This window comes from Trichosurus vulpecula, chromosome 9 (assembly GCF_011100635.1).
Source record: "Trichosurus vulpecula isolate mTriVul1 chromosome 9, mTriVul1.pri, whole genome shotgun sequence".
In the NCBI taxonomy this organism is placed as follows: domain Eukaryota; kingdom Metazoa; phylum Chordata; class Mammalia; order Diprotodontia; family Phalangeridae; genus Trichosurus; species Trichosurus vulpecula.
This window is the reverse complement of record NC_050581.1, coordinates 31,746,703-31,772,693: the sequence shown is the minus strand read 5'-3', so window position 1 is coordinate 31,772,693 and position 25,991 is coordinate 31,746,703. Positions and strand designations below refer to the sequence as shown.

The 25,991-nt window shown below is 38.3% G+C and overlaps 1 protein-coding gene across 1 annotated transcript in view; it reads left to right on the top strand.

The window, feature by feature from the left end:
- The window catches only part of TMC1 (transmembrane channel like 1), a 160,538-nt gene that overhangs the window by 103,427 nt on the left and 31,120 nt on the right, over positions 1-25,991 (top strand). The window contains 5 exon segments of the mRNA XM_036739525.1: positions 6,008-6,152; positions 7,527-7,721; positions 12,733-12,912; positions 13,226-13,387; positions 20,513-20,641. Coding sequence (XP_036595420.1) covers positions 6,008-6,152; positions 7,527-7,721; positions 12,733-12,912; positions 13,226-13,387; positions 20,513-20,641 — 811 coding nt within the window.

Below are 25,991 nucleotides of genomic sequence, written 5' to 3'. Positions count from 1 at the left end.
CCAAAATATTCAGTGGAAGTTCTAAAAACAGAAAATGAAAGTACACGGGTTTTGGAGACTGTATTTGTTCTTCCTATGGCTGCTAGTGAATCTACACACCAGTTAGTGTTTGGTACAAATCTGAATGGGCCAATACTTCCTCCAAATTCAGACTATCGGCTCCACAGAGTTGAATATAACATCACTCAAAAGAGACATTTTCGACCTAGAGGCCTCTTCTGATACCATCTGTTTTGCAGTACAGCTAAAGGCCTGAATCTAAAAAGTGCTGAAATATCCCTGAGGCCAAGAGCTAACTGAGAAAAGTACTATTAGAATTTCACTGCAGGGAAGAGGTCATGCAGTAGCTGGAATTCAGCAGAGAAGCAGAAGAAAACACTTCAACTAAGGCGAAATAACTACTCAGTGAAGGAGTGGTTCATAGCTTTGCTGAGAAAGGGATATAACAAGTGATGGCTTTGGTTGTAGAGAAGTATTCCCCCAACAACTGAACATGAAAGGGGTAAGTGAAAGAAAGGGGAAGGAAAGGAAATAAACATTAATTTAGTGCCTACTATGTGCTAGGCAATATGCTACATGCTTTTTTTACAAGTATTATCACAGTCGATCTTTTCAACAACCCTGCAATGTACTTGCTATTATTATTCCTTATAGTTGAGGAAACTGAGGCTGGGAGAGGTTAAGTGACTTGCCTAGGGTCACACAACTAATAAGTATCTGAGGCCAGATTTAAACTCAGGACTTCCTGACTCCTATCCCAGTGACTTATCCACCATACCACCTAACCGATGCATGTATTAAGTACATATTATGAACATTTGTAAACTCTAAATAATATGGTCATAAATAATTATGCCAAATACACAGTATATAGACAGGTACATTGCAAGTTAATCCACGTTAAAGTTACTTACAATAAACCATGTAAATCACATGCAAAAGTTTTAATAGATATAGCAGTAACACCTACAGAAGCATTTCTAGAAGCCTAGGACCGTAGATTTAGAGCTGACAGGGACCTTGTAAGTCATTGAGTCTAACTCCATCATCTTACAGTTGAAGAAAAAGAAGCAGAGAATTTAAGCAACTTGCCCTGCCTTCTACAGTTAGTTAATTTCTAAGCTGGAATTCGAACCTTGGTCTTTCTGACTCCAAATATATTGTCCTCTTCACCACATCATGCCACCTTCTGATTCAGTGCTATAGACCTAAGTACACAGGTCATACAAGACATGAGGCCCAGAGCAAAGTTAACCGCTGCGGACTAATATAGAGATAATATTACATACTGTTTCATACCAAGTGCTTATTATATGTACCACCAACGCAGATCATTTAGACATATATATATAACTACTTCATCCATTGCTTCAACTTAGTCACTGGTTGGATAATCTTGGCATCTGCCAACGTTCTGCTATCAGTTCTGAATCCTAAAACTCACTGGACTATAGTCCTAATTCTGAACTCATGGATGGCCCAATCAATAGACTACTGTATCTCTACTGCTCCAAATAAAAGGTCACTAAACAACCACTTTCCCACAGGGTAGTATGAACATCTGTTTTGTTTTTTTTTTAGTTAGCTTATAACCTCAGGGCTCATATAGGCCTTTCCAGAACTCCCAGCAATAATCAGAAAACACAACAAGGGTCCCTCAGGTCAAATTGAATTTTTTGACTGACTCTAGGGTTTCACACCTCTCTTGACCTAATTAGCAAAAGGGTGTGGGCCTTCCTACAAACAAAGGCAAGACTCACTCAAATGTACCTGATTGCCTTAGTGCTGAGAAGCACTCCAAAAGAAAAAACAACAAAAAATCCCACTTTGTTTGCCATTACAGCAACACAAGTGAATAAATGAAAAAATGGTGATACAAATGCATTCCACCAGGTTAGCTGTGTACTCCACACAACCCTGACCTCCTTGGATTCAATTTAATTCAATTAAAACATTTATTAAGCACTACTTTGTACCAGGCACCATACTAGATGGGATGCCTGCCTGTTCTCTGAAAAAGGAAGAACTTGTACTAGATGGTATCTGAGGTCCAGTACAATGTAGTGGATAGAGCATTGGATTCTGAAAGACCTAAACTTGAATCCTTCCTCAGAAGCCTGATTATGTACTAGCTCTGCAACCTTAGATAAGACACTTAACCTCTCTCAGGCTGTTTTTCATCTGTAAAATAGGGATAATAGGATCTAGGGATACAAAAGGAAAAAAACCTCTTGTTCTCACAGAGCTTACTTTCTATTAGATAATGCTTTATCCTCCAAAATCATCCCTCCTTACTTTCAACAAAAATTACCATTTCTTTAGTGGCTAGAAGAAAGTAAAGTAATTCATATTAAGTTTTTAATACTCAGCAACAGCTTGATCTATTATCACTTCCTGAGATATTTGTATATTTTAGAAAGGTGGCTTGGAGGTGCCAATGATAAGGCAATGGAGGCCCTATGTAACTTTTCTAAAAATAAGGCTTATACCAAAAGTTTGATTCTCTAATGGTGCTATGGCAGGCTCCTGGGGCAGTTGGCAGCTAAATCCTTGAACATGTATTCTGTTCTTACATAAGACTTGGACTGCTTAAGATATAATTTTTCCCTCTCTCTCTGACCAAGAAATCAATAAGTACTTAAAACCTAAAGTTATTCCCTTTTAGTACCTCCTGCCTTCTAGGTACTTAATGACCTTCATTGTTTATTACAAAATCTAGCAATATGAGCACCATTATTATCAAGGAGATAATACTTGGGAATAAGACCATTAGTGACACAAAGTAAATTGCAGCTATTTAAGAAATATTCTGATATCAGTAGAGATAATTATAGAGGGTGTCCCTAAAGTCTGGACACATAGGAAAATTGGCAGCAATATGGAGTTATTGTATCAAGTTCAGGTGAATCTTGCAAAGTGCATCAACTGTTGTATCACAAATGATGGAAATTTAGACTCAAGAACTATGGGATATATTGAGTCTCTAGGTTTCCATAACTGAGTGGCTCTCAGATTCTATATCAATGGATTCATGAAAGAGAATGTTTCACAGAGCCAGTAGGACCCAAACATCCCTGGATTTTGATATGATAGTAACCACAACTTCAAATAGTGCTTTAAGGTTTGCAAAGAGTATTATAAATATTATCTTATTTTATCCTTACAACAACTCTGGGAGGTAGGTGCTATTATCTATATTTTATATTTAAGGACTTAGAAGTTAAGTGACTTGCCCAGGGTCACGTAGCCTTTGGTTAAAACCTAATGAGTTATCACTATACATATGCTAGCAAATTTAGGCAAAACATTATTTGATTGACCGGCCTATCGATTGCCAGAAAACTTCCAGCGGACTCCACCTCGGATTCATGTAGGCTGCAGCTGACAAAAGTATCGCACCTTAATGGAATGTCTTGGCCTTCTCCAACTACTTCTCTCTCCCCCTTTCCCTCGCTTCATTGCCAGTATATTTCTGTGCTACTATTGGCCTATTTTTCAAAAGGTCTTTTATGTGATTTGTGGGAAAGCGCGCCTCCGGGCATGTTTACAAAATGCTAAAAACTCAACAAGTATATTCAATAATAAAAGAGCAAAATTAAAAACAAACAACAAACAAAAATGCCATTCAGAGTGAAAGCCTTAGCTAAAGGCATACGGCTTATAAATGTCTCATAAAACTTTTCATAGTCCAAACTGTCTGTACTACACGGCGTGGTCTCCTAATTCGCTCTTTGAAAAATAAATTTAAGCCGGATCCAAGCTACGTGTAAAGTGGTACTGACCGTCTTGAGACAAAATTAAAAGGTCAGCAGAGTTTGTCCTCAGTGCCTTCCATTCCTTTCAACATCCCAAATGTCTTCCAATTTCTCTTCCTAAGTCTTTTTTTCCCTGTCAGCTCCCACCAACTCCTCACCAGCCACTTTTTCCTATCTGTTATCCCTCTTCCAACTCTCCTGTCTTGTGTCTTATTCCTTCAGCATCTTCTCCCAGCTAAAGGTAATGAGTGGTAAAGGGATAGTTGAATAAATAATTTGTCTCTCTCAGATAACACACGTGAGGGCCCTTATCCTCAGTTTTCCTCATCTGCAAAAGGAGGTAGTTGGACTAGGTGAACACTGAGGTGGGGTCCCTTGTAATGGATAGAATGTTGGACACAGAGGCAGGAAGATCTGAAGGTTGAATCCTGCCCAGACATCCTGGTCATGCACCAGTTCTGTGAATCCAGACAAGTCAATTCGTCTCTTTCGGACTCAATTTTTTCAATCGCAAAATTGGCATAATAATAGCATCTACTTCAAAGGATTGTCATGAGGATCAAATTAGATAATATAGGAAAGGTGCTTTGCTAATCTTAACCTATATAAATATGTATCATCATCATCACCATCATCATTATCATCCTTGTGGTCTTCGTCATATCGTTTGGGCCACCTTTTACAGCTCTGTCTGGGGGAGAATTCTTAATAAAATAAGGATAAAAGACAAATAGACATGGCACAGTTTCCTTAAGAAAGCTCTTTCATAGAGAGGGGTTGTTGTTATTGTTTTTTTTATCACATTATGGTTTTTGTTTATTTTTTAACGAGGTGGATTTTTATAGAATGTGAATGCCTACAGTTCTAATTCTGAATAGACTGATGATGATAGGAATAGAGGTGGGCATGTGGAATCAAGATCTGGAACCACTCAAACCAAACTGCAAGTAAATATCATTCATGCTCCATGGAAAAAAACTGTTTCTATTTCTACCTCTAATTGGGATAACTATAACAACTACGTATTAAAAATATTTTAAAATTTAGCTCTATCAACTGTGTGCAAATTTTGGAGCTATGTGAACCAAAAAAATTTTTGGTAGCATTTTCTTTTGATGGCGGATTTTTAAAAAATTAATAAAGGACTTTTTTTCTTTGTACTGGACGTGTAATTTTGTGAGGTTTGGGAACTCAGGAGGAATAAATTCTCTCTAAAGTTCAAGATCTAGCACCTACCTTACAAATTATATAGTTTTAAAGGATTGTCTGGGGCACTGAGAAGTTGTGCCCAGAGTCACAGACTTGTGACATTTTCACAGGCTTTCCTTCATGCTTAGAATGCTCTCCATCTTCCTCTTCTACCTACTGGTTTCCCTGGCTTCCTTCAAGTTCCAGGTAGCATACTGCTTTCTACAGTCAAGCTTCCCTAATCCCTTGATGGTAGAGCCTTACCTCTGTTGACTGTCTCTAATTTATTTTGTATACACCTTTTTTTTACACAGTCTTTTTAATGTTGTCTCTCCCATTAAACTATGAATTCCTTTAGAACAGGTACTGTTTTTTGCCTTTCTTTTTATCCTTCATGCTTAGCCCAGTGCCTGCCACATAATAGAAGCTCAATAAAAGCTTACTGATTAACTGACAGCCTGCATCCGTCAAAGGCAACACTTGAACCCAGGTCTTCTTGACTTCCGAGATTGGTTCTCTGTCCACTGTGGCTATTGCCAATCATCTTGATTTACACCTTGCCACTGGACTCCAATGACTCTGGGGGAGAGAGTGAGAATGATGACTTTGTACAGCTCTGCCTCACTTAATTCTAATTCACTCACAAGTCAAGATACCACCGTAATGAAAGTCATTGGTCCTCTCTGAGAATAAAGAACAAACAACAAACAATCCATTATGCCGGAGGATAATTAAGAAAAATCAAAATATAGGCCTTTAAAAATTTTTCCTTTACAGCTCTAAAGTTATGTTACTTAGAAACATAAAAGTATTTCATATGCCTTAGTTTGCTCAAAAAATCCTCACATTTGGCATCCATAGAAATATTAAGGCCCCAGGAAGAAGAAATGGAAAAAAAACCTGTACCAAAAATTCTTTTGGGGAAAATAAAATGTTTCTCTTCTCTCCCACATTTTCCTTTCTAGTTTTTACTTCCCTTGAATTTGCCTTCCATACTTTTGACATATTAGTACCTATTTATCTTCCCCTTTGAGGCCCAAATTCTGAATTTTTTTTCTTTACAGGATGGCAAAGAACCTTGGTGAGGATGGAGGAGGGGACGACAACACTTTTAATTTCAGCTGGAAAATGTTCACAAGCTGGGACTTCCTGATTGGTAACCCCGAAACAGCAGACAACAAATTTAACTCTATCATAATGAACTTTAAGGTAAAGAGATTTTTCTACTGTATTTCCGGGAGCAAAATCTTCTTGCTATCCCAAGTCACCTCCTGTGGTCTAGCAAAATATCCCCAGGATGAAAGGAAAGGTTGACTCATCATATCTGCCTACCAGAATCTGGGGACAATTCCTGGCTTGGTTAGAGAAAATCTGATGCCATTTTCCAACACTAATGTCATAGCATTGTCCTGCTTCCTCAATTTTTCACAATAATAACATTGACAGGAAATGAGAGATTCGTCATTCATGATTTTAACACTACAACAAAGACCACTGTTGTGGAAAAGAGAGTAGACTTGGAATTAGGCCCAACTCTACCACTCATAAATCCTGGGAACTTGGGCAAGCCACTAACTTTTCTGAGGAGATTTCCTCCTCAGTCAGAGGTAGCAGAGTATCAGCCTCTGGGTCAGGAAGACTTGGGTTCAAATCCTGCCTCTGAGGCATAAAGAACATGTGATAATGGGCACACAATAGAGACTGTAAATTGCAGGACGGTTGAAGATGTGCAGTAGCAGAGAAAATCTCTGCTGGAGTTCCCTATCCCAAAGCAATCATAGGTCCAGATTCTACCTTTCCTCTTCTTCCCAACCCACCACCCCACTTGTACTATCTATCTCATGGGGCTGTTATGAGGAAAGCACTTTGCAAACAATAAAAAAAAAATACCAAGGTGAGCTATCACAATGTGAGTTATTGCACGAAAGTTTTTTTCCCACTTTAAAACAGATCTTTGTTGATATCTTTTGTTTTTACATTGCCTAGCCTAGATTTTTCCCTATATCCCTTTCTCCCTCCTCCCAAAGAGTCATCTGTTATAACAAAGAATTAAGGTAAATAAATGAACAAATAAGTAAATAAGAAGGGGAGAAAAATCATCAAAACTTTTTAATACATAAAAATTGTCTTTCTTGCTTTCAATTTTATTAATCTCTCTTCTGGTTTTTAGGATTTCTATTTTGATGTTTAATAAAATTAGACATTCTAAGCAACATTCCACATCCATGGATACCCCAGCTCTACAAAGGGGACAGGGGTTGGCCTTTTCATATCTCTTTGTTAAGGCCTTGTTCTTTATATTTTAAAAACATTATTCAAACAAAATACAGACCATTCCCCAAAATATTACCACAAAATATCTTAAATACTACAAATACTGTTACACCCTATGACAAAAGTCTCCAGGTAGCAGATCATTTCTTTCCAAGTACATCTCATCTATCCTGATCCCCGGGAGCTGGGGAGAGGTGGGGTGGGAGTAATGAAAACTTTGATCTTTTCAATTTTCAGTTCCCACAAAGTTCATCTGAAGCCATAATCCTTTAAGTACTTGTTATTCCTTTCTTTTTCTCCTCTCTATAGGAAGCTATTGATGAGGAATTTGCAGCCCAAAGGGAAGAAAACGTCCACTTGATCCGATTCCTGAGGTTTCTTGCTAACTTCTTCTGTTTCCTCACACTTGGTGCAAGTGGATATCTCATTTTTTGGGCTGTGAAGAGATCCCAGGAATTTGCGCAACAAGACCCAGACACCCTTGGGTGGTGGGAAAAAAATGAAGTTCGTCCCTGCATGCTTCCTATGTGTTTGGAATTTGTTGTTTACTACCTTGTGGGTTACGGGACATGCCTTGGATTTTTTCTTTTCTCCCCTCCATTATTTGACTTTGTTCACTGAGTTTTCCGTTCAATTCTATTCCTATTCCTGCATCTTCTGTAGCAAGAGAACAGGAGCTCAGATCTTGCCCCTGATGTTTACTAACTAATCAGTCTTGAGTAAATCACTTAACCTCCCTGAGCCAAAGTTTCTCCCATGTGAAAGGAGGGGGTTTGACTATTCGGCCTGCGAGGTCTCCTTTATCTTTGACTTTGACATGATCATTGGAATCTAGAGCTGGAAAGGATTGTAGAATTTATCTGCGACAGAAAAGGAGATGTGTCCAAAGCCACACATCCCATTAGTTGAAGAACTGGTACTTGAACCCAGGTTAAGGACTGAGTTCAGATAGTGAAAACAATATGGGGATGAGTGGAAGGGACAATGGGGGTGGGGGTAGAGAGAAGGCATAACAAGAAGCTAAAGTTCTAAATAAAAGATTCTTAGGATTTTAAAGGTTGAAGGGACCTCACAGGCCTTGGGCCTCATCAATATGTTTTGTATGGGACAGAATTTTTAAATAATAGGAGAAACATCTTTAAGAGAAACAAAGTAAATTTATTATACAAACCTTGCAAGACTTGGGCACACCTCCATAAGGGAGGAGGCAAGGTAAAAGGGAGCCTGCCTTAATTTATACTCTTAATGAAAAAGATTCCCACCCACCTCTATCCCTTCTCACCATTGGCTGAGAGGCGGGCTTACAGTCTAGGCGCGAAAACTACACAGAGGACCAAGATTGATCTGGTTCGTTCAGGTTTTTCCCTATCAGAACTCAACTGCCAACATGGAGTCCGAAAGTCTAGGAGGAGAAATGGGATGGGGGAAGGAGAGACCCTTCCCAGAGCCAAGAACAAATAGCTCACAGGAAGTTCATTATCTTCTAACATCTGAGAGAGAGGCGGGGAAGGGCATGCCTTCCCAAAATTACAAGGCCAAATCCCGGAACCTCTCCATTAGACATACCCTGTGAAGTCTTCACAATTATCCACCCCATACAGTTTCTTAGTTGCTGAATAATGGCTCATTTAAACCCAAACAAGTATTGTAAACAAGTTAATTTATAGATTAAGTGGTTTATGAAGAGTATTTTAATCTAAAGCTGGGAAGCAATGACAATATTAAATTCTGGGCTTCAGGAAAAAAAATTTTCATTTTCCTTTCTACCCTGCTTCATCTGTCATCCCTTGCCTGATGGCTCTAAGGAGGGACACCCCTTTCTTTGGTAGTACCAAGGCATTTGTAAATGAAGTAGGCACATTGCTTCTCTGATCACTATTCTGACTTTCTCCTTCCATTCCCATCACTATTTCATAAATATATCCAGAGTCCACTGAATGAAGTACTAGCAGCAGTAAAAGGTTAGAGCAAACAGCAATATATAGGAAGAATGGAGACAACTGAAAGGCTCTAAGAATCTGCAATAGCCAACAACTCTCCTATGAGCTCGATGATCATGTCTCATCATGTGACTCCCAAATCTACATAACTAGTCCTTATGTCTCTCCTGGAGGACAACTAGGTGGTGGACAGAGTGCTGGGCCTGGGGTCAAGAAGACCTGAGCTCAAATCCAGCCTTAGACACTTACTAGTTGTGTGACCCTGGGCAAGTCACTTAATCATGTTTGCCTCAGTTTCCACATCTGCAAAATGAGCTGGAAAAGGAAATGACAAACCACTCTAGTACCTTTGCCAAGAAAACCCCAAATGGGGGATGGGGGAGCATGAAGAGTGGGACACATCTGAAATGACTAAACAACAACAACATGTCTCTCCTGAGACTGCCTATGTGGACCTGCACATGCATATCCCAAACATACCTCAATTCAACATGTCCCAAAGCTAACTCACTATGGTTCCCTACTAAATCCACTCCTCTTCCCAACTTCTCCATTTCTGTTAAGGAAGAACATCACCATTCTTTCATTACCAGTCAACTCTTTGATTCCATGATCCTCAGAATCATCATAACTCTCCTCCTCCATGTTATTTAATCAATTGCCTAATCTTGTCAATTCTATTTCTATGATATTTCTCATGTTCATCCCTTTCTCTCCATTCACAGGGCTCTGACCCTGGTTTGGACACTCTCTTATCACCTCTCTTCTAGACTACTGCAATAGACTCATACTCAGTTTTTCTGTGTTCCAGTCTCTTCCCCCTCCAATCTTCTACATCACCAACAAATTTATTTTCCCTCAGGTACATATCTGGTCATCTCACTTCTGTGAAATTGCGGTGGTTCCCTATTGTCTCTAAATAAAGTATCAACTCCTCTATTTCACATTGAGCCTTTCCTAATCTCGGAGCAAACTATCTTTCCAGACTTAGTTCACATTATTCTCCTTCACCCAATTTGTTTTACAATCAAACTGGCCTTTTTGCTGTTCTATGTACATGACATTTCATCTCTTACCTCTCTCTATGCATTTGCAAAGACTTGTTTCAGGTTCCTACAATGCTCTTCTCCCTCTTCACCTTTGTATCCTGAAGCAAAAGTTCAGGGATGCCTTCCAATAGAAAAGCTTTTCCTTCCAATTATTAATGCTCACTCTCCCTCACCATTTCTAATATAACATAGCATTTACTTTATTTAAAATGTACTTTTCTGCATATTGTAATCCCCAGGAGAATGAAAGATCCATGAGGAAGATCTATTCCCTCTTTTTTCATTCTTTTTTTTTTTGTGTCAGTAGCTCAGTAGCGACTAATTCATTGCCTTGTGTGTAGCAGGTGCTTAATAAATGTTTCTTGGGTGAAAAAAATGAATGCTAAAATTGGCAATATTTAAAATCAAAATTTCAAAGCTAGAAAGGACCTTAAAAGGATCATCTTATTTAAACCCCTCATTTTGCAAAATAAGGAAACTGAGGCAAAGAGAGTCTTGCCCAAAGTCATACAGTTAATTACTTACTAAGCCGGGTCTGAAATCTGTACCTTCTGATTCCCAGTTAATTTTGCCTTTACTTTGGCAATTTTGCCTGCCTTCATTAAAAATGAAGACATGACTGAGTCTACTGATACCCACACATCTCTGAGGTTTTGTTTAATACACCATTCTAAAATAGTTCTGACACTGTACGAAGAAAAAAGACTACATATTCAATGAGCTCAGGGTCAGTTCATGGGTGTTTTTTAACCTTATTTTGGATTCTGGGTTTCCTAGACTTTGGAGACAGCTAAAGTTACTTTGTCTTTGGTGCATAATTTCTGTTTCGAAGAGCTCTGAGAGAGTGTGGTGATCAAAGAAAATATCTAATTCTCCATCTTGTAGGTTATGTGACTCCCATATTAATCTTACAGTTATTTTCTATTTATGTAAAATGCTTTGGAAACCCTAACGAGCCATGCAAATGTTCTTAAAGTACCACACAATACTTTCTACTTCATATTACTACCACCACCACCACCACCACCACCACCACCACCACCACCACTACTACTACTACTACTACTACTAATTTTATTTTCCGTAATATCTTACACCAAGAAGGTACTCATCAAACACTGATGGGGTGATTGAAGGCTTCCATAAATTGGTGACTAGGTAGCCTGACGGAATTGAATGGGAGAGATTTGGAGCTGTTTGGAAGTGAGATTAGAGGTTCAAAGATTTTAAATTTCTACATTATCTATTATTTCCAGATCTTCCTTGTATTCTGTCACTCCCACCTAAGTGAACTAAAAGATGCACTAAAAGATGAGAAAGTTGAACTGGATGATCTGTATCATTAATTCTATGATAATCCAGCTCTATGCCAGCAAATAGATAATTAAATTGTAGAAAGTGTAGGGAAGGCTGGTGAAAATATACTAAAAGGAAAAAGTAAAGCACACTTTAACAGATAAAAAAATTTATTCAGTGCTAAACTATAATGTATAACAATACACCTATTCTTCTAGATCTTAATTGCTCCCAGACAAAATGGAGAAAATGGATTTATTAATCAAATTCCATAAAAAAAACACATCAAAGCAAGTTGTCCCTACCATAATGTCGGTTCTGTTACAAGCAAAGTCATGTTCCATATGAACATAACAATATATAGTCATAGCACAGGGAAAACCCAAAAAATCGATTAGCCACTGTCTGATACCATTTTTAAAATGTTCTGATATGCTTTAACACACACACACACACACACACACACACACACACACAGCAAAAAGCATATTGAGAGTTTAACCTTACCTTATTTTGCCCAAACTCAAAACCAACATGCCATTACCTGGCCATCCTCATAATGCGCTTTTTTCCGATTCTAGTTCTGACAACAGTGATTAAATCAGCACTAACATTTCTGAAATGGACTTGTTAATCAATTTCCTTCTGCAAGTGCACTGGAGCCAGCTTTTCTGAAAGTCTTATACTTGAGGAATTGGCAAACACTACGTATCAGATTTTGATTTATTGTTTTGTTCATTGTCTAGACTTAAGAAAGTGATGGAGAAAATATTAATGATGCAGATTATACTTAAAAACGTGTCCACACATTTCTTCCCCCAAAAGTTGGTTGTTAAATATTTGCCAGCACATCCTTGCCAATGAGTCCAATCACTACCCCTCTAGCCAAAATACCCTTCACAATAAAGCATTCCCAAAGAGGAAGGCAAACCCCCTGAATGCAGAAACTATATTATTTGAGTGGTATTCGTATATCTAATCAGTTAGTTGATAAATATTTATTAAGCACCTATGCTTAGCAGAATGCCTGACATATGGTAATTACTTAATACATGCTTTTCATTCATTCATTTGGAAAAAGACTAAGGTCATAATGGTCCAAAATCATTCTCTCACCTTACAAGGACTAAAGAAAAGTTATCAATGAAGAATCTTAGGGAAAGGGAAAACTTTAAGATCTCTCCACTGGATTCTTCCCAGTTCAATTTATTTGTTTATTTATTTTTGCAGATGAACATGATCATGTCTCTCTTGGGGATGTTCTGTCCAACCTTATTTGACTTATTTGCTGAGCTGGAAAACTATCATCCCCTTATAGCTCTCAAATGGCTACTGGGTCGCATCTTTGCTCTTCTTCTGGGCAACTTGTATGTATTTATTCTTGCCTTGTTGGATGAGGTTAACAACAAGGTAAGTACTGCTTTTGGATTATTGGTCAGCACATGATTTACAATTGTAAGACTGCCAGGGATGTCTTTGACAACTGTGTTAGTCTTCCCTTTTGTTATTTATTTCCTATTTATCCTTTATATAGCTTATTTTGCGTATATTTGTTTGCTTTTCATCTCCCCCTCCCCCTTAGATTATAAGCTCTATGAGGGTAAAGACCATCTTTTTTTGTATACTTGGTACTTAGCAGAGTACAAGGAACATAGTAGGTGCTTAATAAATGTTTATTGATTGATTAATTGGTTGGTTGGTTTCTTTGTGCTTGCTTTTCCAGCTGGAAGAAGAGAAGTTAGTTATGGCAAACATCACCATATGGGAAGCAAACATGATTAAAGCCTTCAATTCATCTCAGAGTGAAAATAGCACTGGTCCACCTTACTTTGTGGAACCTGCTGATGTACCCAGAGGGCCCTGCTGGGAGACAATGGTAGGACAGGTAATGAAATGAACGGAACTTGATTGCCTCAGAACTCACAGATTTGTTATCTCAACAAAGATGTATATTGTACATTGTATATTGTAAGATGTTTTGTAAACTGTTCACTTTTGTTCATGTCTTCCCATAAGTTTACAGTGTACTGCTGGGACTTTCCTCAACTTCTCTTGACATCTTGAGGATACTCATAGAAAACATGAGCCATCTGTGGGTTTGACAAAGTTTGTAGAATCCTACTCTTGAATTGCAGTCTATCAGAATATGAAGAAAAGATGGCTAAAGCCATTGTCAGGAAACACTTCTTTGAAATTCCTTTCATTTGGACACCTTGATCCAAACCAATTATGGTCATAGTTCTAAGAAATTGTTGTTGTTCATTCGTTTCAGTTGTGTCTGACTCTTCATGACCCCATTTGGGGTTTTCTTGGCAAAGATACTGGAGTGGTTTGCCATTTCCTTTTCCAGCTCTTTTTACAGATGAGGAACTTAGACAAACAGGGTTAAGTGACTTGTCCAAGGACATACAGCTAGTACATATCTGAGGCTGGATTTGAATTCATGTAGATGAGTCTTCCTGATTACAAACCCAGTGCTCTATCCACTAGGCCACCTACCTGCCCAGTTCTAGTGCCCAGTTCTTTCAGGAAAGCTGGCTCCAGCACACCCCTGGAAGGAAATTGATTAACAAGTCCTTTGCAAAAATGTTAGTGCTGATTTAATCACTGTTGTCGGAACCAGAATTGGAAAACAGCACATTATGAGGCTGGCCAGGTAATAGCGTGGTGGTTTTGAGTTTGGTCAAAATAAAGTAAGATTAAAGTCTCAATATTTGCTTTAGCAAATTTGCAGCAGCTCCCACCATGCTATGAAGATTTTTACATTGTATTGGAAATATCTGGTTAACACTAAGTCCAAATCTATTGCTATTATCATTTCATTCCACTTCACAAATATTCTTCTTTTCCATCAGGAGGTAGGTCCAAGTATGATCAGTACTGTGAGATAGTTGGGTGACCAGGGACTTGCTCTAGGGTGCTAACATCTAGCAAGGATAAAGTCCTCTGCTGGCTTGTCATTCTTCTGGGGCATGAGAATCCATTTTCTTTTTCTTAGCTTCAGGGCTCTGTTACTGTGGCATCTTTCTCTTTGGGCCTACTTTTCTACTACTTCCTCTTTTCCTCACATTCCAAGAGTTGGAAGGCCAAGTACCATTGATATCATCGAAACTCAGACCACACTTTCTGGGGATGGGAAATCCCATCGTCTAATGCAATTTTGCTCAGGGCAGATTGTCCTCTGTACCATACTTTTCCCTCTCTACCTCCCTGTTAAATTCACTTTTCCATGGACTTAAAAATTCCCATTTATGGCTCAAATATTTACCAGCCAGGGCTCCACAAGACATATTTCAGGGTTCTCTTGAAGAAAAGGTGGGCATGCCTAATATACAACTACTTCATTACCTCCAGAATGTAACACAATCCCATAAACCAAGGATTCAGGGCCATAATAACCAACATAGGTATATAGCTTTGACAATCTCAGAATTTTAAAATGATTTCTTTTCACAGTGCTATGTGGTCTGGTATGAGGCTAACAACCTACACATACTCTATGTATAATATTTACCTATTTGTTTATACACTGTCTCCCCCATTAGAATGAAAGCACCTCAAGAGCAAGGGGCAGAGGATGCTTTTTACCTTTCTCTGTATCCCCAGGTTTTTGGCACATGGTAAGAGCTTAATAAAAGCCCTTAAATTGACATTTACCTAATATCTGCCACAAACCTAACTATTTGGGGCTTATGCCTGACTGCAAAAAACACGCTTGTCCACATCTGGGGGTGATTGATTGGACATAATTGCCAGTGTAATCTAACAATGTCCTTCAGTTTCTGAGTATAAAGAAGCTTATGTAACTTTCCTAGCATATTGACTCAGAACAAAGGTGGAAATTCATTGATTAAATTTCTTGCTTTCTGAAGTCCCCAGACTATGCAGTTTGTTCTGTCATGAAGTATTGATCTGTTTTTTTTAAAAAGCTTTTAGTGAATTTCTCTGCTTCTCTGTTTCACTCTTTCTGTCCTCTTTTTCTCTCCCTTCTTCTTCCCCTTCTTCCTCTCTCTCTTCCCCTTTCCTGCTCTATTTCCTTCTCTCCTTCCCCACCTCCCTCCTCTCTTTCTATTTTTTGTACACTTCTCCCTGTCTCTTTCTCTAATAGTCAATTTATGTGGGAGAGTTTGTTTTCTTTCTGTCCTCTTGCCTCCTCTCTGAAAGAGCATTTAGCACTTGAGAGATGACTGGGTGAGGCAGACAGGAAAGAGAGTGGGAGGGTTCTGAATGGGATTTCTGATGAGACAGGTGGAAAGCATGAGAACAAAGTGAACATAATGAAGATAAAAAACAGCAGGGTTAGCAAGGCCATGGATTTGGAAGATCGATATCCATATCTATGCACTTGAGACATTAATGGTTTGGTCCTCATTTTTTTAAGAGAAGCCTAACAGAAACAGTATAGAATATAGAAAGATTTAAAAGTAAACATGCCAAAAAATTAAAAGCTCAATTTTGAAAATTTTGCAGAGTATTGTATACCTTTTCCAAAGGCCCTGAATTTTATTTGAGTTTTTCTAACTTGTTAGCCCTCCTGATGTGTCCCTCTGCTTCTACATGGGTCTAAGGCCCAATTTGCTTCCTCAAGTCTAGTCCTACTTAAAAATGAATTATCAGGGAAGATCTTTTCTTCCCCTTTGGTGAGTTTTCTAATGAAAACCTTACTTATAATGTTAAGTGTCAATCAGTCAACAAGTATGTATTAAGCACCTACTATATACCATACACTGTACTGGCCCCTAGGGATAAACATACAAAGAAAGAAAAATTCCTACTTTCAAGGAAATTATAATCTAACAGAAGAGACAAGTATATATGAAAATAAATATAGCATAAAGGTGTTGTATGTATATACATGTGTGTACACATGTGTATATATGTATACATGCATGTATTTATATATTCCTGCATACATATATACACCTATATGCATATACACAATATACATACATATATGCACACATACCTACGTACTTATGTACATACATACATACATACATACTATAACATTAGTTAAATGCAAGGTAGATTGGATTAGGCAATGGTCTTCCCTTGGATATTTGAAATGGGAGTAGAGGAGAGCACTGTATCCAGGGCCATCTCCAGTCATCCTAATCTATATCTTGCCACTGGACCCAGATGGCTTTGGAGGAAAGAGTGAGGCTGGTGACCTTGCACAGCCCTGCCTCACTTAAATCCAATTCATTTGTAAGTCATTGCATCACTGTCCTGATGTCATGGTCCTCTTTGAGAACAAAGGACAAATAACAAGAAGAGAACAGAACCTTTAAGATGAGGGAGATGAATAGAATGGCCTCCGAGGTCCCTCTCAGCACTAAATCTGTGATGCTCTGATGCTGTTGCTAGGGCTCCTTTGCTTTGGGCTAGGCCAGACAGACTCCCTGAAATGGCTTGGAAGGGAGGAGAGAAGGCAGCCCATTGCTGGAAGCTAAAGTACCAAGCTCACCTCAGTGTACTTCCTTGTAACTTCTTCTGACTTATTGCTCATCGTTTGTGTCAGGAAAAGGTTTCAACCTTTGGCCCTCTGTTTTCTCCAGGAGGAAATATAAAATTCTCCCTTCTGCATTTCAATCTCTTCACAACTTAGACCCTTCCTTCCTTTGCAGACTTCTCACACTTTCCTTTCCTCTATGCATTCTACATTTCAAGGACGCTAGCCTACTTGGTGTACCACACAAATCATGGACAAGGACACTCCTCCTATGTGACCTTGCCCAAAGTCACACAGCTCCAATCTCTAACTCTGTACCTTTGTTCTGGCTGTCCCCCATTCCTGCACTGTTCTTCCTCTTCTCAGTTGGCTTCCTTCAGGACTCAACTCAAATTCCATGTTTTTTAGGAAGCCTTCTCCAGTGGTATGCTAGTAAATGTTTAACAACTGGCTCCCTCCCCACCCCCCAATGTATGCATGACATACTTTTAAATTTGATCTGCATTACTAAAATTTTCTCCATCTCTAAGTCTAGACCATAAAAAAACAACCAATAAATCCAGCCTTAATTCACAGCATTTGCCAAATTCTAAGGTATAAATGCTTACATTGAAAATTTAATAATGGATTGTAACAAGCTGTTTGAGCTGGCTCCAGCCTATCCCTGACTCCTTTCCTCCCATTTCTCAAATTACCTTTAATCCTCAGTACATACTTTCAATGCATATAGTTATTTGTATGTTGTCTCCTCCATTAGAACATGAGCTGCTTAGGGGCTAGGATCGTGTTTTTGCCTTTCTTTGCATCAAATGCTTATGAAATACTTATTAACTGACTGACTGCTGGTTGCATTGATCAGAATTGCCCTTGTTACTCATTGTCATCATATTCCACTCATATAAAAATGATAGGCAACAGAGGATCCTCACACAGTATGATTTGTTTCCCTGTGACCAGGGATGGGGGAATAGCATCTTCTAGCCATCACCACCAAATGGGGTATTCATAGGTCCATGGACAAGCTTCTGGGAAGATTATGCTGGCCAACCTATTGCTGCTTCTATTTCCTGTCTTCTAAAGCAGGAGTTCTTAACCTGGGGTCCATGTAACCCCATGGTTTCTCTAGGTAGATTTTAAGGGATCCATGAACTTGGTTGGAAATTGACATACATCCTTATTTTGACTCACTTCTGGATTCCTTTGTAGTCCTATGTATTTTATCCTATGCAGTGTTCTGAGAAAGGCTCTATAGGCTTTACCGGAGTGCCTAAGAGTGGTTCAGGACACACAGAAGAGGTTAATAACCTCTGCTATAAAAGTACAAAGAGTTCAGGTGCCATGAGTCAAATGTGACTTTGCATCACAGGGCATTTTCTGTTCCATGAAACTTGACTTTAGGCTCCTAAGGACAAAGAATTTCCTAATTTAACAGAACCCCACCCTCACCCCTGAATTAGACACATCTTGCTGGAAAAACTCAGTTCTCTGTCCAAAGGCAAATTCTTCCCTCTTCTTCATGGCTTTGGGTAGTAGCTGCTTTTTGGCTGCTCATTCCTGGTTTGTAACTACATAGATAGTACACTCATGTTGTGGAGAACTCATAGGATCATAGAGCTCAAGCTGGAATAGGCCTCAGAAATCACTTAGTTCAACCTCCTCATTTGACAGATGAGGAAACTGAGGCCTATAGAAGTTAACTGACTTGCCCAAAGTCACATAGCTAGTAAATATTTGATACGTAATTGAAATTTAAGATATCCTGATTCCGAGAGCAGGGTTCTATCAACTACCCCATGGTATCTCTTGAAAATGAAAAGCCATTCAAAATAATATACTGTTCTATTTCCTTATGCCAAAATGTCCAGGTTAGGTAAAGAGATGGATGAAGGTGATAGATGATATAAAGGAGAAGAAGGAGAGAGTTTTTAAAGTTCAATTTCCTGCCTTCTTATACACACCTCACCATGCTAGACCATGAGTTCAAAGCAACTATTCCAACCTCCCCCCTCAGGAAGACTAGGAGCATTTTCACACATTTTGCCTTTTACACAGCTTGAAGCCAAGAGAGAGAAATTTCCCAGGTATGATAGTTCAAACTGGTCCAGTGAAGAAAAAAGCATATAACCAGAGAATGAAAATTTTAAATTCAGTACTAGCCAGGGTCCATGAGATCACAGCATTCATGATCTCATGGAGAGTCAGCAGAACACCACAGGATAGATAGATATCTTTGTTGTAGTTGTTGTTCAGTTGTTTCAATCATGCCTGACCCCTTTTGGTATTTTCTTGGAAAAGATATTGGAGTGGTTTGCCATTTCCTTCTCCAGCTCATCTTACAGATGAGGACAATGAGACAAACAGGGTTAAGTGACTTGCTCAGGGTCACACAGCTAGTAAGTGTCCGAGGCTGGATTTTAACTCACAAGATGCTAGATCACTCTGTTTGGTCATTTTCATCTTCCCTTTCACCCTTTGTCTCCCCTTATGCCAACACACACACACACACACACACACACACACACACACACACATATACACACGTTTTCTGAATAAAGATGGTGCTAAAGTTGGGTGAGGAGGCAGGGTGAGGGAACAAGGGTCGTAATCATCACATTTTTTTCTGTTGGTGGTTTTTATTCTACAAGTGCCTCTCTGGAGGATCTCTCTCTCTCTTTCTTTTTGTAGACTTATGGTTCCTTATTTCTACCTCACTTTCAGACCCACCAAAAGAAGAGTCAACACACAGATGATGAGCAGATCTAATAATGGGAAGCGATGAGTTTCAGTTCTGAATTGTTGAAATAGGATGGAGATGGAGACCTAGAATTTTTCTCAGTTATTATTGCATCCGTATTTAAAAGCCATAAAGCATATTTTTATAAACATGAAATATAAAAAAGAAATCAGTGATCCATATATAGATACAGACAGACAATGACTAAATTTTTGCAAAAGAGTTTACATACATCATATAGTTTGAATCTCACAACAATCCTGTGACATAAGTAGTACAGTTCATACTGTCTTCATTTTACAGATGAGAATACTGTGGCTCAAGAGAGTTGAAATGACTTGACTATTGTCAAATATTTAATAATAATAGCCCATATTTTTAGGCAATTTTAGATTTGCAAAACACTTTTCATATGTTAACTCATTTTATCGCCACAATAACTCTGGGAGGTGAGGGATTTTATTGTGCCCATTTTACAGATGAGAAAACGATGGCTGAGTGATTTGTCCAAGGTCAGTGTCTGAGGCAGGGCTTAGCCTTAGACGCTCAAAAGTCTCTATTTTATCCAGTAAGTCAACATATAAGAGGCAACATTCAAACCTAGGATTTCCTAGCGCTTCTGTTACCCTCTATCCCAAGGAAGAATCCTTATTTCAATATTGATAATTCATTACTGACAATCCATTAGATTATGAGCTTCTTGAAGGCAGGGACCATCTTTTACCTCTTTTTGTATCTGCATTGCCTAGCCCAGTGCCTGACGCATAGGCACTTACTAAGTGTTTATTGATGGATTTGTTGATTGATTGGTGATCTCCCAACAGGAATTCGTGCGACTGACTGTGTCTGATGTCCTCACCACCTATGTCACAATTCTCATCGGTGACTTTGTAAGAGCCTGCTTTGTCAGGTTTTGTAATTACTGCTGGTGCTGGGACCTGGAATATGGCTATGTAAGTACTAATCTGTTTTTCTTAGCTCTCATTAGATTGTTTCAAGGTCGCTTGCTTCTTTGTAACTCATCATACTCGAAGAGAAGAAAATAGCTCATGGTTTGTGTTGTGGGAATCTCCTTTTCAAACTATAAATATGAAATGTTTGATGCTGCAAGTGATAATTAAAAGACTGAGGACAAAAAAAGAAAAGTCTATCCTCAATTGCATCACATGTTATAGTCTAGTTAAATAAGTCCAGAATTATGAAAGCAGAATGTGTCTAAGGAGCATGGAGCATGGTAAGGAGGACGAGGGTCCTAACCCATTGATTGAGATCAATTTTGAAAATGTGGTAGATTATTGGGTCAGTAGCCACTGGCCCTACTTTTCCCTCCTCCTCCCTACCCTCTCATACTTCCAAAAGTGAGGCAGGGAGTAAAGGGTATAACATCAGTCATATTACCTTCTTTGTGTCTATTTGAAATACTGTTAAAGAATTCTGGCCACGGCTTCTGGTTTTACTATCTTTCCTCAAGCTCCTGGGCTACTTCCCCCAATGATTACTATTTGCACACCACACCCCCAAACCTTTCCAGAATTTGAGAAGAGGCATAAAGTACACACTTTCCACAAAAGGCTGAGACTCCCAGTCTTTTTACCTAGCATTTCCACTTTTCTACTCTCCCTTCCCTCCCATCACTGTTGTTATCAAGTCACTTCATTGCCTCTAAAGAAAGTATTAGAGATGTTATTGAGAACGATGTTTCCTTGTTTCCATGTGTCTCTCCACTAGGATTATACCAGTAATTTGGGGCCTGTGCAAGACTATATTCTTTGGTTCCTATATCTGATCTACAATTATAATAATGTATATTTCAATTGGTCATTCAATCAACAAACCTTTATTAAGGACCTACTATGTGCCAGGTACTATGTGTCATTTTGGGAATTTTAAAGACAAAAATGAAATGATCCTTGACCTCAAGCTGTTTACACAAGATAATTTATCAGGGGAGTGGAGAAATAGCAGCTAAATGTTTCAGGACTCCATGTAGGATGTATAATTTAAGATGACCTATTTGAAGGAAGCTAAGTATTGTAAGAGACATAAGTAAGAAGAGTACTATGTTCCAGACATGGATCACACTCTGAGCAAAGGCACAATGATGGCAATAAAATGTCCTGTGTGAGGTGCAGCAAGGAGGCCAGTTTGGCTGAAACCATAATCCTTTATAGTTACAAAGTACTTTATATAGCTTACTCCTTTTAAATTACACGATTAATTTCAACTAACATTTTTTAAATGCCCACTGTAATAGCACTGGGCTGGCTGCTAAGGATACATAGATGGAAACAATGTTATTTCCCTCATTAGAATGTGAGCTCCCTGAAGGCAAGAAATACATGTTTTTCTTTGTATTTTCAGTGTTTAACACGGTGCAAATACATGATTAACAAATGCTTGTCACCTGTCAATGTTGATTAAAACCAGTCCCTGACCTGAAGTAGGTAGTGCAAGTTCTCTTTTTCTGTTAAGGGGGCTGAGTTCAGGGAAATGTAATTTATCCATGGTCATTTAGCTGAGCTGAGGTTGAACCCAAGTCATCTGAGTCTAAGTTTAAGGCTTTTTCACTACTCGCACAATTAGCATTTAAATTAGTAACAACCATCCCTGGCCATCTCTAGGCACTGAGTCTATGGAAAAGGCCACTCTGATTGTATATCTGTCATAGCTCCAAGTTGGATCCTACTCCTGACTTTGACTGCATGCCATCTGTGAGGTCATCACTATCATCTTTGCTCAGAATGCCTTCCTGTCTCAGCCAAAACCAGTTAGCTAATGCTCTTTGGTGAATGACAATGAGGTAATGCTATAGACTCAGCATGCTGTTGATCTCCTTCCCATTCCTTGCCATGAAGTACCTGGCTGGCTTGGTTTCATTTCTGTTTTGCTTGCCTGACACAGCTATAATCTAACTCAGGCATCACAATGGAAGTTTCTCCACCTGGAATTTTATACCATCGCCTGGCCTTTTGCTTATCTCTTCTCCTGGCTATTTTCTTCTTAAGTGCTAGAAAATGTGCTGCAAAAATGAAGTAAATAAAGCATGACCTGGATGCATAAAAGCTGTAATTAAATAACTATAATTTATTATTTATCGAGTGCTGATAGTATTCTTGGTTCTGTACAAAATACAGGAGAAAAGGACAAAGTTCCTGTCCTGGGTCATAGAAAAGGAATTAACCCCTGTCTTATCCTTCTGGTTTCTGCTAGAGACAGGATCTAGGACAGCGGAGGGACCTAGGTATTATGGCAATCAAGCATCCTTAAATACTAACCTTCTGATGTGGGTTCTTTTTTATTTTTATGATTAACCGACCATATTAGGAGTTATACTGCAGTGGAAAAAACAGGCAATTTGGAATCATTGGACTTGAGTTTGATGTCCTAACTCTGCTACCAACTACTTGTGTGACCTTGGTTATTTAACCTTTGGGGGTTTCATTATTCTCATCTATAATATAAGACAGTCCCAGAAGTTCCTTTTAGTTTGAGATTCAGTATCATATGAGCAAAGGAATTATCCATTCTGCAAACATTTATCAAATCCTGACTATGTTCAAGGGACCACATCAAGGCGCTACAGAGAATGCAAAAATATACTTGCCTAAAAGGAGTTTCTAGTGAAATGGGAGAAACAAAGTAAATACACAAGTAACTGCAATGTGAGACAGAAAATTGTAAATGCCAAAAGGGGTAATCAACATCTTATGTAAAGGGATTCATGGTATAGTTGATAGAGTACTGGATTTGGAGTTAGGAAGAAGTTGACTTGAATCTCATTTACAACCTTACTAGCTATGCGACCCTGGACAAGTCACTTTGTTACCCCTTTTTTAGGAGAAGTGGGGTATATCTTCAACACTCAGAATGATGCCTGTCACACAGTTAGGGCTTAATCATTGCTTGTTGACTCACATCTATAAAATGAGAATTAACTAGCATTGAATTTAAGTTTCTTATGTATAAAATGGGAAGAGGAACAATACCTATCCGAGAAGTGTAACATCCAGTCTTCATGGTGGAAATGATACCTGAAACAGGCCTTGAAGCAAGAGGAGGCTTTTCCCAGATGTCCTGGGAGAAAGTCCTGGCCGTGGGCAATGACCTTTACAAATGCATGGAGGCAGGAGGGGACAGACTGAGATCAGGGAACAAGTTGGTAGTACCATTTGACTAGAATGTAGAGTATGCGTAGGAGAATAAAACAAAGACTGCAGGGGCAGGTTGGAGGCAGATTGCAGAAGGCTGAACAGTTTTTATTTTATTCTCTTGCCAAAGAGAAAACACTGAAGGTTTTTAAGACAAGGAGTCGTTTAATCAGAGCTGTACATTTGGAAGATTATTTTGACAAATATAAGGATGATGGATCAGAGAAAGGAGAGACTGGAGACAAGGAGACTAGTTAGGAGGCTATTGTGAGATTGGGATAATGATGTCTTGAAGCAACAATAGTATGTCAGCTGGCACTTGCAGAAAGATTTCTGGTTTGCAAAGTGCTTTACATATGCTATCTGATTTGAGCTTCACAACAACAGTGTGAGAAAGGTGCTATAACTGTCTTCATTTTGCAAAAGAGGGAATGGAAATTAAGTTGTTACTTGCTGAGGACCATATAGTTAGTAAGTGGCAGAGCCAGGATTTGAATCCTGACTTTCCTGACTCCAATTTTCACCAACCCAAGCTGTCAGAAATATTAGTGAAAAGTAGAAATGAAATAGTATGAAAACAGAATTTTTGGGCCTTGTAACTAATTTGATATAATATAGGGCAAGGGAAATGAAAGAGTGAAAAACATATATTCCAAGGTTGCAGATATTAGGGAAAGAAAAGGTCTGTGGTACCATTAATAGAAACATAGAAGTAATATCTATATCTATATATATATAGCCAAGTACATACACACATAGATATACACGTACATCATGTGTACATGTGTATCTGGCTATATAGATATTTTCCTATGTTTATATGTGTGTGTGTGTATGTATAGGCACATGCACATACAGACATTTCATTTTGTGGAAGTGAATGAAATTGACAGTGAGAGCAGATGAAGAAGAAAAGAATAAAGGAAAAATGCAGTGATGAAGAGAGACAGAGAGAGAGAAAAACAGAGAAAGAGACAGAGAGAATGAAAGTAAATTATGTATATTGTTAGGTCCCAGAGAAGAATGGAAGATTTGGGGGTCAAGGACACAAGGGGAGGAGTTATTCTTGGCAAGGGGAAATCCACTTCCCTTTTGTAAAGAAGGTATACTACCAAATTCATTTATGATACAAATATGGTTTTGATACCTAAACCAGAGACCCATAAAAGAGAAAGAAAACTATAGATCAATTTTCCTAATGAATGTTGATGTAAAAAATTTAATAAAATACTATCAAGGAGATCACAATAATATATCACAAAGATCATACACTATGGTCAGGTTTGATTTATACCAGGCATTCAAGACTGGTTCAGTATTAGGAAAACTATAAGCATATTAACCATATCAATAACAAAAACAACAAAAATCACATAATTATTTCAAAAGATGCAGAGAAAATTTTTTTTAACAAAATAGGATAACTATTCATGTTTTTTAAAAAAACCCTTGGAAATCATAGGAATAAATGGAGCTTTTAAAAAATAAGTGGTATCTATCAAAAAGAGATGGCAAACATTATTGATAATAGAGATAAACTAAAAAACTTTCCAATAAGATCAGTGGGGAAACAAGGATGTACACTCTCACCATTATTATTTAATATTGTACTAGAAGTTATAGCAATGACAAGAAAAAAAATTTGAAGGAAGTAGCATAGACATTGAGGAAACAAAAATATCACTTTTTGCAAATGATATGATGGTTTACTTAAAGAATCCTAGAGATCAACTAAAAACCTGATTCAGCAAAGTTGCAGGATATAAAATAAACCCATACAAATCATCATCTATATATTACCAACAAAACCCAGCAGAAAGAAATAGAAAGAAAAATTCATTTAAAATAGCTATGAACAATAAAAAGTACTTGGAGTCTACCTCCCAAGACATACATTTGAACTCTATGAACACAGTTGCAAAACACTCTTCACACAAAGACCAACCTAAATAATTGGATAAATATTAATTGTTCATGGTTAGGCTGAGCCACTATTCAAAAAATGAAAATACTACCTAAATTAATTTACTTGTTCAGTGCCATAGCAATCAAAATACCAAAGCATTATTTTATAGAGCTACAAAAAATAATAACAAAACTCATCTGGAGGAACAAAAGATTAAGAATATCAAGAGAATCAATTAAAAAAAACTAC